The 14,559-nt window shown below is 34.6% G+C and overlaps 1 protein-coding gene across 7 annotated transcripts in view; it reads right to left on the bottom strand.

The window, feature by feature from the left end:
• Positions 1 to 1,099: 1,099 nt before the first annotated feature.
• The window catches only part of PLEKHA5 (pleckstrin homology domain containing A5), a 303,484-nt gene continuing 290,024 nt past the window's right edge, over positions 1,100 to 14,559 (bottom strand). For all 7 annotated transcript variants that reach the window (XM_077170235.1, XM_077170229.1, XM_077170230.1 and 4 more), the window contains 7 exons: positions 13,077 to 13,195; positions 10,152 to 10,361; positions 9,042 to 9,194; positions 8,388 to 8,512; positions 5,441 to 5,586; positions 4,092 to 4,197; positions 1,100 to 1,965 (listed from right to left, as the gene is read on the bottom strand). In XM_077170235.1, coding sequence (XP_077026350.1) covers positions 4,103 to 4,197; positions 5,441 to 5,586; positions 8,388 to 8,512; positions 9,042 to 9,194; positions 10,152 to 10,361; positions 13,077 to 13,195 — 848 coding nt within the window. In that variant the 3' untranslated portion in view covers positions 1,100 to 1,965; positions 4,092 to 4,102. The remainder of the gene's footprint in view (positions 1,966 to 4,091; positions 4,198 to 5,440; positions 5,587 to 8,387; positions 8,513 to 9,041; positions 9,195 to 10,151; positions 10,362 to 13,076; positions 13,196 to 14,559) is intronic.

Below are 14,559 nucleotides of genomic sequence, written 5' to 3'. Positions count from 1 at the left end.
ATACAGCATACAAAACAAACAAACAAACAAAAACATGGCAATAAAGAAAAAACAAAAGCCCCAAATAAGAACCAACCAAATACCACCACCCACTCTCCACCTCCCACTACACTGACAAATGATCTATAGTAATCATCATTTCATGAGTAAAGGGAAATGATAATCTATTGACTACCTCCTTTAAGAAGGCTTTTGTGTGACATCTTTAGACAAAGGTAGTATGTATAAACATGTTTACATGGTCATAGAGTACTAAATACCCTTCCAGTTTATTCATACTCTTTTCACTCACCTCCTACAATACAAACTATATTTATTTGCACTTCATTTTGTTCATTTCTGTTTGGAACAGATAAATTTTTGTGTAACTGCATTTTGAATTAAATCTGAATCCTCTTTAATATAGTACAAAAAAACCAAACAACAAGAACCAGAAACCCCTGACCAATGCCAATTTAGTTTCAGTCATTTTTACACAAGAATTCAAAAGTATCACATTTCCTTGTACCGTGGGAACAATATATAGCATGAACAAAAGGTTATAGAGGGAAGAAAATGTAATTGATTCTGAAGAGCGTGAACATCTGCAAAGTAGCTTCAAGCATCTGCAAAGAATGTATTGTAAGAGAAAACGATCTCTGGGGGTCCTGCTTAGGATGAAACAGCTTCTCGTTACCCATGTCAGAGAAATAACAACCTCTGCTCTTACTCACCCCTCTCAAATCCACTTCAGGGAGCACAGTGAGACTGCAGATGCTCACCACTACTTTAGAAGACAGGGAAACAAACAGAAATACGTGTAGAGTGGAAGACTCCACAAAAACAAAATTTGCCCAGTGGTGACAGGCTGATGACCAAGAGGAAAAGTCAACAAAACAATATTCTGGTCCAAATTATATTATTAAATAAATAGTGACTATGGCCAAGTTAAATCATCTGTGCCTCAACTGGCTCAACTTTGATATGTAGGGTGGGGGTGAGGCCCTTTGGTGATGGTGTCTAGGGTTATAAAATCAACAGACTACTTTTTCTTCTGAAGTCTCTTGATTCACAGATTTTCCATTTTAGATGGAAGGAACAATAATTCTAACACAAGTGATTTAAGAACATCAACATTTATTTAACATGATAAAAAAGAAATGAGATATGAACATTTGCATTTAAACAATAGGAAGTAGCCTTTAATACTTACATTACATGTGCTCATTGTATAATATATACACAATGAACATAATTACATTTGTACACAAACTAAGTACTAGGTTTGAAAACCTGCTTATTGCTGTACACATCTATTCCAATGAAGTATAAGCCCAGTACTGCAAAATACCTACACTTGTAATTATTTTTGAGAAAAAGTAAGCGATAGCATTTGTATTTTAAGCTGACAAGAGTGTGGCAGTAATTGCTGACATTGCAATCTGACTAAGAAATAATTATAGCAGAAAACGGGACATACTTCACTTAGCAATAATAAAATGGCACATTTTAAATATATATATATAATTTTTTTACAAATCAAGTGTGAAACAAAGCACTGCAGTAGCCAAAACAGGGAGAAAAAAAGGAAACAAGCTTCATTGGCAATAATAACTAAATTTATGTACGGAAAATCAAAAAGAAATATAAATTCACCTAGACTTAAGAAACATCAAAATCTGGAAATCAGTAACTAAGTAAGCCTGGCTGTCGACTGCACATAAAAAAGCACCTTTACTTATGTGCTCTGAAATCATAGCAGCAAGCTGGTGTCAGTATAATAACCTTGAGATTATGGAGTGTACATATGGGCCATTAAAGCTGTTTTGGAATAAACATTTTCCAGAAGTGATAAAATGATGCTCTGTGGCCAAAAGCATCAGAACTATGAATTTCATAGATTTAAAATATACTGTACAAAATCTTCTCACAATGCTGAAGGTCCATGTCCTTAGCTTTGAATGGTTTCAACAGAAGTCAGTATAGCTGCAAAATAAGAGAGGAAATTACTTTAAAACCTGCAAAGTTAAGGAATGACCATTTTCCAAAGTATCTAAGGGTGTTATTCTGTAACAATATGAAATGAAAAAAAAAAAAGTTTAGGACTTTCTCATGGCTAACAAAGTCCTAAAACAATACAATCCAAAGACATTTTCTCTCATTTCCATAAGCTTAATTCACAAAGCAAAGAAACATAATGCAATTAAATAGCAATTCAGAATAAAAAATATATCCAAACTTGTGGCTGAATCCAAGATCAACAAAATGAGCAAAAATTTCACCAAAATATGTAATGTATCAAGCTAACTACATAGTAGTATGATTTGTAAGGCTCTCCTTAGACCTGCTAAAATGTTCAGAGATATGACAAATGCACAATGGGAAAATTTACACGTTTGAGGGTCATCAGTTGTTTGCAGTGGTTGCATGCCCCAAGACTAAAAAATATCTAGCAATAATTTGTACAGCATTCCAGTGTGTAATACCTCTGGCACTTGGAGATAGTGTTTAAAGCAAAACAAAATCCAACAACAACAACTTAAGAAACCTGGAAATGTACTTGAGTTTCAACTCTGAATATTATTTATTACCAGAATGGTTTTTACACAATCAATCGTAGCCTGTTTATTGAACCGAAAAAAAAGAAGGGCTCTACTAATATCCAAACAAAGGCCATCTATCAACCCCTTGCACAGTAGCAATCAAGTGAGCATGTTTATTTTTCTTCTGCTTGGTGTCATTTTGTCGCCAGTGGCAATTGTCATTTTTGAAAGTATTAAGTTAAAAGTTTAAATATATGAGGAGAGCACAGGTGGTTCAACGGCAGAATGCTTGCCTGCCAGGCAAGAGACCCATGATCGATTCTCGGTCCAGGTACCCCCCCCCAAACAAAACAAATAAACAAACAAACAAAAAAAACTAAGTTTAAATATTAGTGACAAAAGCAAAACACAGGTAAGATTACAACACACACATTGTTTGTAATTCCAGCAGCAAGCACCTCAATTTTGCCAAGATAATAACTGACAACCAATAAAGGCCTCTTCTAAGCTCCAGGTTAACATAATCTCAAATAAAAGTTATAAACATAATTGCAAATAAAAATTATAAATATGACAAGACAAGTAAACATAAGTCTTTCTGGCCAAAAAAAGGAAAAAAAAGACATAGGTTATAGCAACTACCAAAAAAAAAAACATGAAAGGAAACAGATTCCAGAAAATAAGCATTCCTGGATATACTTAGTGATTTAGTGAAGTTGAATTTATATTCTGAAAATCTAAAAATTAAAGATGTTAGTAATAATGCTCATAATGTGTTAATGCTGCTTATAACTGTTTAATGGAAATTTTCACAATCCAGAAACAGCAAATATTATTAGATCTGGTGGATCCTCTAAGGAAGACAGGCAGCAAGAGGCATAACACGCTCACTTTAAACCTTTTTTAGAAATTAGAAACAAAAGTGTTTATAATTATACAATTTCAGGGAAAAGACTGGCAAGTATTTATAAAGTTTAAAAGTAAGCCCAGTTCTAAAATTGTGGCTTAAGGAAGACTGTTCAAGAAAGGCTTCTTCCTTCTCTCTGCCTCTACCACCCAGGTGGGATTTTTTTTTTAAGTTTTAATTATTTGGAAATGATTTCTTATAGATCTTAAAGATTTAAACAGTCCATCAAATTGGCTGTACCATAATATTTCTTTGTCATTTAAAATAATTAAACTCTCAGTGAAGTAGACATGTTATGCTAACTGTAAAAATACTGCATGATAAATGTGTAATGACTTCAACAGAATTCTCAGATCAGACTGGAAAGGAAGGCTAAGTGGGAGCACAGCTGCAAAACACTGTGAGGCTTGTCTTGGCACAAGCCATACCTTGCAAATTTTGCCGTTTTTACAGATGATGAAATAAGAGACGGGGAAAACGCTGTCAGAAAGCAAATCACTGGAAGGGCTAATGTTCAAAGCCATGGCCTATTTGTTCTGACAACTATCCCTGATGTACAATGGAGAATTAATCCCACTTTTTATCCACTAAACCAACAAACGAATAAAAATTCAAGTATAAACTGTAACAGCAGAGCACAAATGCAAAGGGAAATGACGTACTTCTTCTGAGACTACACACACATGAAATGTGATCCTTCTGGGAGCTGCGGCTGAGTAGATGGAACTGGTGATGTTGAGGACTCAGGAGACTGGGACAGACTTTTCACTACAACACATCAAGAAAATACGAGAAGATAAAAATCTTTTAAGATACATTTGGAGAAGGAAATCCTGAGTCTATGACCCCAGGACAACAAGAACATGTATGGGGAAGGAATTAACAGTTGTATTTGGGTTTGGGTGTTACTTTCTAATCTGGCAACTGGTTATTCAGTATCGAATGTCTCTTCAAAACTGTTTGAAATTGTATCTTTTTTTTTGCCTAGAGTTTTATCTTCAAGGTGGCTATCAGAATATCACTCCTTGGGTTACATTCTGTCTTACCTTTAAAAACCTTTCTAGATCCATGTAGCTAAAGACTATAGAGGGGTTAAATATTATTATGTATGACCATAATGCTTGAGTCACACCTTTTCTAAATAAAAATCCAAAATGTTTAATGAGAGCTAGAAAAAAAAGTGAAAACTTCCATGCATTTTGCCTTATAAGTGTTAGAGGCAAAGGAAAAGATAGTCCTTAATATTTGTCACAGGACAACGTGATTGATCATGTAAATTTACCATTATATTTACATAAGATACAGTAAATGCTCTTTCGAGCATCTCCATGTTCATCCCAAAAAGAAATGTCATGAATAATTGAATTTCATTGTGTTTGTTCTTTTGCAATAGGTGTGGATATATGTGTGTTACTAGGAAACATTTTTTTGCTTATGGACTAGGGTAAGCAAAGTTGACATATGCCTTGTTGGTATGACCACCCCCTCCAAAAAGAGCATAAAAGGCAGAAAAGAAGAAAAAGGAAAAACAACTATTTAAAAAATCTCCAAAAATTTCAAAGAAGAACAGCAGAGAACAGTTCATTTTTAATATCCTATGGATCACAAGCTTCTACAATTAAAGAAAAATATAAATGTGGGTTATAGGATGGGGCTAATTTCTCTTACTTGAGAAATTAAATCCTCCACAGTTCCCAAAGGAGAAAAACTTCTTAGAAAAACTTTACAGTATGTATTAAGGTTGGAAATCAATAAATAAAAAGGATGAGTTGGAGATGTGAAAGTACTGATCTCCAAACCAGAGTAGATTCTGTGGGGATCTAGCTGGTTAGGCCATCGCTGGCCTTTCCTCCCTTTTCCACTTGCCTCTGTCCTGAAGATGCAGGTGGGAAGGCAGAGGGTGGTCATTCTGCAGCCAAGGTACAAGAGCCACCACCTTGCTAGGATCTTTACATGGAGCTGAGGAGTTCAGAGAGAGCACCAGGGAGAAAACTATGACATGTGTATGTACCTGCCATTGTCTGATTTCCTCTAGAAGCCTCAGGAGTCAATTCAGAAGAAATATCAGTTTCTTCCTGTTCATGTACATTCTCCTTTGTGATTTCTTCAGCCTGACCTTCTGGCTTATGGTTTGAGATCTGTGTCATGTCTTGAAGGCTAATGAAAATAGAGTAATATTTTAAAATTTGTTTTAAAGAATGTAATGAGTTATTTTCTTCCATTTTTTTTGTCATAAAAATTCTCAACCATACATTAAGGTGTTTAACCCTCATATATGTTTAATGACTGCCAACAAATTTGCTTGCAATTAATCTCTTTTCTTCTCTTAACTCAAAAAAAAAAAAAGGAGAGCAAATCATTTATGAAATCTGCACCCATATCTCCCCAATTTTGTTTCATATAACCTCGTAACCCACTGCTTCCCAAACTCACCACTGCCCAAACTGTTTAAAGCAGAGCCCAGACATGATAGCATATGATCTGCAAATACTTTACTATGTATCTTAAATACCTTAATATCATTAAATATCCAGTCAATGATCAAATTTTCCTGTCTCAATATGTTTCAGAGTTTTTCTTTTGTTTGAATCAGGATCCAGATAAGTTCTATACATTGCATTTACCTAACAAGTCTCTTAAAGTCTACTTTAACCTAATTGCAACATTTTTCTTTGCTGTTTATTTGTGAAAGAACCTGTTCTATCTATCCTATATATTTTCCACATTCTGGGTTTTGATAATTATATCCCTCATATTTTCTTTAAACTGATAGAAATTTGAGGCTAGATCAGATTCAAATTTGATTATTTTTCTTGTGGAGGAGGGCAAGTGTACTTTATAGGTGGTGTCATGTATTCTCTATGCATCAAGCTGTCTCTTTTTTTGTGAAGTTAAAATTGACCAGAGAATTCAGGGGTAAACAACTTGCTCTATCATTTAAAGATTCCCATCAGATTTTCAGCTAATAGCTTTAACAGCCACTGAGGAACAATGCCCAGATCCATTCCTTCTTTATGGAATAATGGATAATTCATTATAAAGCACTGATAATAAAGTCTATCACTCCTTACAGAATACATTTCTAAAAACATAAAAATTTCCTCATAAGTGATTTTGTTAATTTGTTCAGGAAAGGCAAGCTAACAGCTTAGTTCTTTCCCTGTATACATATACCCGTTCTTAAAAGAATAAGCTGATTTCCTAGCATTCTTCAAGGCGGCTGCCAGTTTTTTGTTGTTATTGTTGGATCATTATGAACACACAGTTTTTATTTTCTTTTTCTTTTTTTTGCATGGGCAGGCACCAGGAATCGAATCCGAGTCTCTGGAATGGCAGGTGGGAATTCTGCCACAGAGCCAACATTGCACCGCCTACTCACAGATTTTTTGAACAGTTTTTCTTGTGAAATATAACATATATACAAAAAAAAGCAATACATTTCAAAGTACATTGTAACAAGTAGTTATAGAACAAATTTCAGAGTTTGGCATGAGTTACAGTTCCACAGTTCCAGGTTTTTCCTTCTAGGTGCTCCAAGACACTGAGGACTAAAAGAAATATCAATATAATGATTCAGCAGTCATACTCATTCGTTAGAGCTTATCTTATTACTTCTCACACTCCTTCTCCTTTGATCTTTCTCCCACTCTTTAGCGGATATTTGGGCTATGCCCATTCTAACTTCCTCATGTTGGAAACAGCTGTTGATAATATGGGATAGGCAGATGGAACTAATTGATGTTCTGGAGAGGTTGGCCCCTCTGGCCTAGGAACCCATCTTGGAGGGGTGTCTGGAAAGTTATCTTAGTGCATGAAACTTTTAGAGAATCTCAGGTAACACCCAAGGTATTCTTCAGAGTTGACAAGAATGGTTTTGGTTGGGGTTTGGCAAACCCTGGTAATTAGCCAGATATAGCTGAAGCTAGTATAAGAGTAGCTACCAGAATAGCCTCTTGACTCTTTTTCAACTGTCCTAGCCACTGATACCTTATTTTATATATTTACTTATTTTTGTACGCTGTATGGTTGGGGTCACATTTCATTCTTTTTCCATAAGACTATCCGTTACTGCAGTACCATTTTTTGAATTTTTTTTTTTTTGGAAGTACACGGCTGGGAATTGAACCTGGGTTTCTCACATGGCAGTTGAGAATTCTACCATTGAACTACCCTTTCACTCCCTAATACGTTAATTTTTTTTTATAGATTTTTAATATAGATGTGTTTTAAGCTCTGCCTATTAATGAAAAATCCAGCAGAGATTTTTTTTATCATACTTTGCCAATTACTTTTAAAATTCATTTTTGCTATTCACTGAAGAGATAAAGGCATTCCTAATAACATTACAGCACAGCATTTGGACTAAGGAGATATACAGACTTTAAAGGTAGTTAAGAAATACAGCTACATAATACACAGAAAATCACAATAACTTTTGGAAATGCCGTCAGACAATTTAGACTTCTGATCAGTGTCTATCATAATATGATAAAACAATGCTGAGATACTTAATTTGCTATATCTTAATGTGCTCTTTGGCATTTTTTAAAAAGTTATGATTTACCAAGCACTTCCTGGGTGCTAAGCATAGTACAAAAGCTTTACATGCATTATCTTATTTAATCCTTATAATATTTTTGTGAGATAGATATTATTATGGGGTGGGCCACGGTGGCTCAGCTGGCAAGAATGCTTGCCTGCCATGCCTGAAGACCCGGGTTCGATTCCCGGTGCCTGCCCATGTAAAAAACAACAACAACAAAATGAACTAGATACTATTATTACCACCATATTTCTAAGCAAGGAACCTGCAGTTTAGGATGGTTAAGTAACTTGCTCAAAGAGCCTACAGCTCCTAAGTAGCAAACCTCAGTCTCTGACCCAACACTTCTGACTCTGAATGCCATCGTTTAAAGTAGTTACACATTTTTGTGAATTGTCTCTTAAAAAAAAATTACCTGAATGGAACATCCTCAGTGATTTTTCCCTTGCTTCCTTCTTCATCTATCACTTCCTCAGAATTTATTCCATTTGGCTCAGGTTTGAAAAGGGTTTCGTTAAAAACATTTTCAGTTTTTTTAAACTGTAGAATAAAAAGAATTTTTCTTCTTTTTCAAAGTATTCTTAAGACATTTAATACTTATTAGTAAATCTAAAATGATTCCAAAATAAACTTATTGAAAATTACACCTTCCCCAATATTTACTGATAATAAATTTAGGTTCAAAATATTAATAAAAACATTAATAGTCTCTTCTACTAGGCTAATGCAAAAAGTTATTTGCCGCCGCCCCCCCCCACCCCCCCACAAAGTTATTTGCCTGCAGGGATGGTGAACAGTGCTAAGAGCTAGCTACTTTGGGGTATAGGTTATTTAACTCTGTTAATGATAATTTATTCCAGTCTTGATTGATCATGGTTTAAATTTTCAATTAACCCATTTTTTTTGACGTGGCTGAATATATCAAACAAATTAAATGAAACCCATCATTTCATTTGGTTCTATGGACTCTGTGACTGAATGAAATATACTTTGATTTTAAACCTTACTGCTTGATATATTATTAAAAAATCTGTTTCTTACAATATCTGTCCTAAAATAATCTCTCTACCTCTTTGTTGAAATCTGAATTTTGAAGTTCAGCTTCTTTTAGTCGGACAGTTTCTGCTGCAGAGGTTTCATGGTCTGGCTTTACATCATTTTCTCTGATAACAGTGTCTAGTTCCATAATGTTACTTGATAACAAATCATCTCTCTTTCGATTCTGCCCAAAAGATATATAACATTTTTAGATTCATACTGCACATGCATTTATGTTTTACATATACTGTATCATCAGTTGTGGAAAAAAAGTGGCATTTCCACTCATCAGGAGTTTCCTTATGAAAATCAACAGAGGAAAATTCTACACATATACAGAGCAGTTCCCACACATCTTTCTCACTTCATTTTGTAATTTTACAATGTGCCATTATATAGCTGTGCCCTCTATAAGCAATGCCTGCTTTGGATTAGATGGAAAGGGGAATTCTATGAAGACAGAGAAGCACTTCTACCTTATATCATTATAGATAAACTCTCAGATACTACTATTAGGAATAGATCAAACAGGACCTACTGAAAAGGTTCAGTACTCTGCTATTTCTGTATTTATGATGAGGGGCAACAAAATAAACAACTAAAAGAAATAGAATGCTGTCACTTCACCAGGCTGAAGCTGAAATATAATCATAGACTTAGGTTCCCTTGGGAAAAGTACTGAAAAGACAAATGATCTATAAAATCTAATGATTTTTATTTACAAACTCTATTCTGCTACAATTTAGGTCATGTTAAATTAGGCCACCGAGAAACATACACTTTCTTGGGAGGGAACTGAGGATTATCTTGGTGACTTGTATGGCATTTTACATTCATGAAAACACTTTATCCTCTTTGTTTCTCTATGCAGTAGGAAGGGCAGGTTGTGTTATTACCTGATTTACAGTCAAGGAGGTTGTGTCCAACAGTTGGTGGAAGGGCATCGAACAAGGAATTTAGTTCTGGTCTCTTGAACCCAGGATTATTTCTATTCTACTAAGCAATTTTAATTTATTATTATAAGAATTAAATAACATAAAATAACTATCCATACTGTAGACCTTTTACAACCTAATAATGATGCAACTCTGATTCTATGATCTAAGTGCTGTTAGATTTACATACAAAAAAGCAGTCATACCTGGGTAAGCCTGAATGTATTATCCCTTAAATTTGAAGGACTTTGTAAGGGTGACTGGTCTGAAGCACCAATAACATTTATTCCTTTTTTCTTTTCCCTTAGGCATGCTTGCTGGTGTCTCCTTATTCTTTCCATTTGCTCTTCCACAGTCATTCTAGGGCGAGTATTTTCCGCCAAACAGAGTTGTTCCACTGCACTTCTTGGTCTTTCCTTCAATGAAAAATAAACATGAAAAAATAAGTACAGAATAACTTCTGAAAAGTGTGATGGAATAAAAGCACTTTCTAGAATATATCTGTTTTCAATATCAAAAGTAGAGATTTTGAATGTAATTTAATATAACCAGATAAGCAAATAAAGTTACTTTATCCTTAATTGATAACTGGTGATGCATGGTCAATGATGGAAAGAAAGATAAAGGGGGGGAGACATGAGAGAGGAGAGAGAGAGCAGGCACTTAGGGAAGGTACTATGTTGTTAAAAAAAAAAAAAAAAAAGAGGATGGCAGTTCCGGAGTGAGCAGCTTAGTAGCCAGCAGCTATATTACTGCCCTGAGATAGGAAAATTTCTATTGTTGGCTGCCCCTGTATAAATCTCAAAGAGGATAAAGCTAAGGAGCATGTTTTCTAAACTGTAGAGATTTAGGGTGGGCCACCGTGGCTCAGCAGGCAGAGTTCTCGCCTGCCATGCCAGAGACCTGGGTTTGATTCCTGGTGCCTGCCCATGCCAAAAAAAAAAAAAAAGAAGAAAGTAGAGATTTATTTTATTTTAATGAAAATATAATGTTTTAAATCATGCATTTACAGCGAAAGGATGAGGAGGAGCAAAAGTCTAATATAATAGGGTTTTATTATAATAATAATAAAATTAAATAAATATGTATTTTCTATAAATAATGCTGTCATGTATCAAAAATTAAAATATTTGTATAGCTCGTTATAGTTTTTCAAATTTGTTTCTAGTTAATTTTATATAAATTGAAGGGTTTAAAAATATTAGTCACATTAAACACCAAATTGTTATTTCTTGCTTTCTTCCTAAAGATGTAAAACAATGTTGGTCTGAGATCTGAAATGAGTATTTCAGGAATTACTCCTAAGGAAGTATTAGTTTATTTTATATAATAGAAATTTTAAAGATTAAACGTATTCTAGAATCCATAGGTTTCTTTGAGTTTTTTGATCTGAATCAGTGGGATCCGACTCAGACTGTAATAGGCTGTGCTGTAGTTTTGGAAAGAACCCAGGGCAGAAATAAATATCTCTGTGACCAATCAGTGTGCTTGGCTAACTGCTAGGATCCTTTTCTCACCACTGTAATCTTAAAAATGACTATGGATTAGAGCTACAGGTCTGGGATACTTTTTATTGTACAGAATGAACACATTAATGAGTACAAGAAGAAGCCAAATTGAAAAGACAAAATGAAAAGCCTTAATAAGCAGAATTGATAATGACCTCTATGTGCAAAATAAAACACATTTGTTTTTGCAAAAAACACAAACACAATATACACACAAAAAATAAACAATGAAAAAACAAAAAACAACACAATACAACAAAAAGGTTAATTCTAGATACTGATGGGATAGTTGGCTACTTTTGCAAACTTTTCCTTTTATTTTTAGTAAGGATAAATGTGCATCATTCCCAAGTTTTTACACAGTTTTGCAAAAATAATATCACACTGCAACTTCCTTTTTCAAGTTACCACGTTGCAGACAACAACTTTATTATTTTTAAGTAGGAATATTAATTTTTACACATTTTCTCTAATATAATAACTGATTATGTGCAAGTATTTCTACTGTTATTTAGACAATTGTAAAGTAATATAAATTAAGTAGCATTATTCTGCTTGGCCTCATTATGCACAATTTTTTAATGTTTATTGTAGTATTATAATTTTCAAATACAACACTCTTCCAAATCTGTAAAAAACACCCACCTTTCTAAACAACCCATAGTATTATAGGACCATGACCACCATTGTTAATGTTGATACAGTTATTCATTATTTTTATTCCATAGGTCTTTATTTGCAATTTTGCACTAACTGAAAACATTATGTTCCATATGTATAAATTCATAGATTTTATTTTGCATATAGTTTTTAGTTGTAGTTTAATATCTTTCAAGAATAATGATAAACTCCATTGTTTGTAGTAATTTTTAGCTTCATAGGTTAGAATTATCTCCTACCACACAGAGAATTTATGAAAAATGAAAAATAAAAGCTCTCCAGCAGCCCAAATTTCCAGAGAATACTTGGGTAGAAAGGGGGTAAGTATATCCTCAGTATCTTCCCAAGAAGAACCAGATTGGGCAGGTGAGAGCTAGCTTGAATTAGATGGATTTTAGATGAAGGTGTGAAATATAGGATTTATTTCCCAATCCCAACTCACATCTCTCCGGGTAAGCAGAAGACTGACAAACTCTAAAAATACTCCGCAGTCTGAGCTTAGCTAGGAAATCCATTAACTTCTGAGTGGCAGTAGGACACTGTTGCTCTCATTAAGGATGTATTTAGAGGAGTCAAAGGATGTAGTATGTATATACTGTAAAAGAGCTGTAAAAGAACAGCCTCCGACCTGTGGACTAAGACCCTGTATTCGAGCTCTGCAAAAGAAACCTAGATTAGATTATTGACTAGACCTGTTCTCTGAGGTGCTAATGACCTAAATGCAATTAAAAATTAAGAAGGGCGGGAGGGCAACGGTGGCTCAGTGGCTGAGTTCTCACCTGCCATGCCAGAGACCCAGGTTCAATTCCTGGAGCCTGCCCAAGCCAAAAAAAGTTGAGAGAAAGTTAAGTTTTTCTTAGAGTAATTAAAAACATTCTGATAAAATATTAGAAATGGAAACATATAATGAACCCATAAATATGATTTGAGAATCCTTCTAGAAATTAATTTGCAGTCAAATACCATTCTTGGGTCCAACATCTTCTTAGTTTTCCTCAAGGTTACGTAGGAGGCTATTGTAGAAGATTCAGGTGTTGGTGATTTTGTTCTTGGAGGGACTACGCCAACAGGAAAGTGGGAACCTAAAAATAAAACAGCAGAAAACTATACAAAACATCTTTCACAAAATACTGCTTTCTTTCAACATACTTAGTTTTTAAGGCTTTAAAATTCAGAAGGCAAGTGAATGATTGAAAAGGGCTAGGAAAATCGTAGTAGCCTTTCATTAGTAATTATATCTCATAATAAGTCAGCCAATGTTATTACCAGAGAAATTTAGAGTTAAATTAGAAATAAAGTTCTATAGATTAACTGATGATATTAGTAACATGGAAAAAACCCATAAATCTGTCTCCTTTGTGGCACTGGTGTGTCTCCACCATCATTTTAACAGATTAACTTTTTAAAAATATTATTTTTATTGTGAAATCTTCACACACATACAGCCCATACATGGTGCACACTCAATGGCTCACAATATCATCACATAGTTGTGCATTCATCACCACAATCATTTCTTAGAACATCTGATCAATTCAGAAAAAGAAATAAAAAAAGAAAAAACTCATACATAACATACCCCTTACCCCTCCTTCTCATTGACCACTAGTAGCTCCATCTACCCAATTTTGTCCCTTATCCCCCTATTATTTATTTATTTATAACATTTTTTTATTGTGAAATCTTCACGCACATACTTTCTATACACAGTGCACAATCAATGGCTCACAATATCATCACTTATCTTTTTATCCATATTTTCTACTCATCTGTCCATACGCTGGATATAGGGAGCATCAGATGCAAGGTTTCACAATCACACAGTCACACTGTAAACACTGTATCTTTATGCAATCTTCTTCAAGAATCTAGGCTAGTGGAACACAGTTCAACAGTTTCAGATACTTCCCTCTAGCCACTCCAATACACCATAAACTGAAAAGGGGTATCTATATAATGCATAAGCATAACCTCCAGGATAACTTCTCAACTCTGAAGTCTCTCAGCCACTGACACTTTTTGTCTCATTTCTCTCTTCCCCTTTTCGGTCATGAAGGCTTTCTTATGAAATGATTTATCTGTTTATGGTTATTTATTGGTTTGTTTTCTAATTATAAAAGTGGTGTGTGTCTATTTTAGAGATTTTGGAAATGTTATGAACATCTTTTGTGGCTCAGATGTGGCATGCTGGGTCCTGGCTCATCCAGGGAGTTCGGTCCCCTGTTGCCAGGGAGATTTACACCCCCGGGAGTCATGTCCCACCAGTGCAGGAGGCAAGTGAGTTCACCTGCCAAGTTAGCTTAGAGAGAAACGCTACGTCTGAGCCACAAAAGATGTTCTCTGGGAGTGACTCTTACACATAATTAAAAGTAGGCTTAGCTTATACTTTGACAAGTTTTTACTTTTGAATTAGCCATTTTTTTCAATTCAGTAATATTAAATAGAT

Source organism: Tamandua tetradactyla, chromosome 7 (assembly GCF_023851605.1).
Source record: "Tamandua tetradactyla isolate mTamTet1 chromosome 7, mTamTet1.pri, whole genome shotgun sequence".
Classification (NCBI taxonomy): domain Eukaryota; kingdom Metazoa; phylum Chordata; class Mammalia; order Pilosa; family Myrmecophagidae; genus Tamandua; species Tamandua tetradactyla.
Note: the sequence above shows the minus strand (reverse complement) of the source record. Positions and strands in the feature narration are given on the sequence as shown.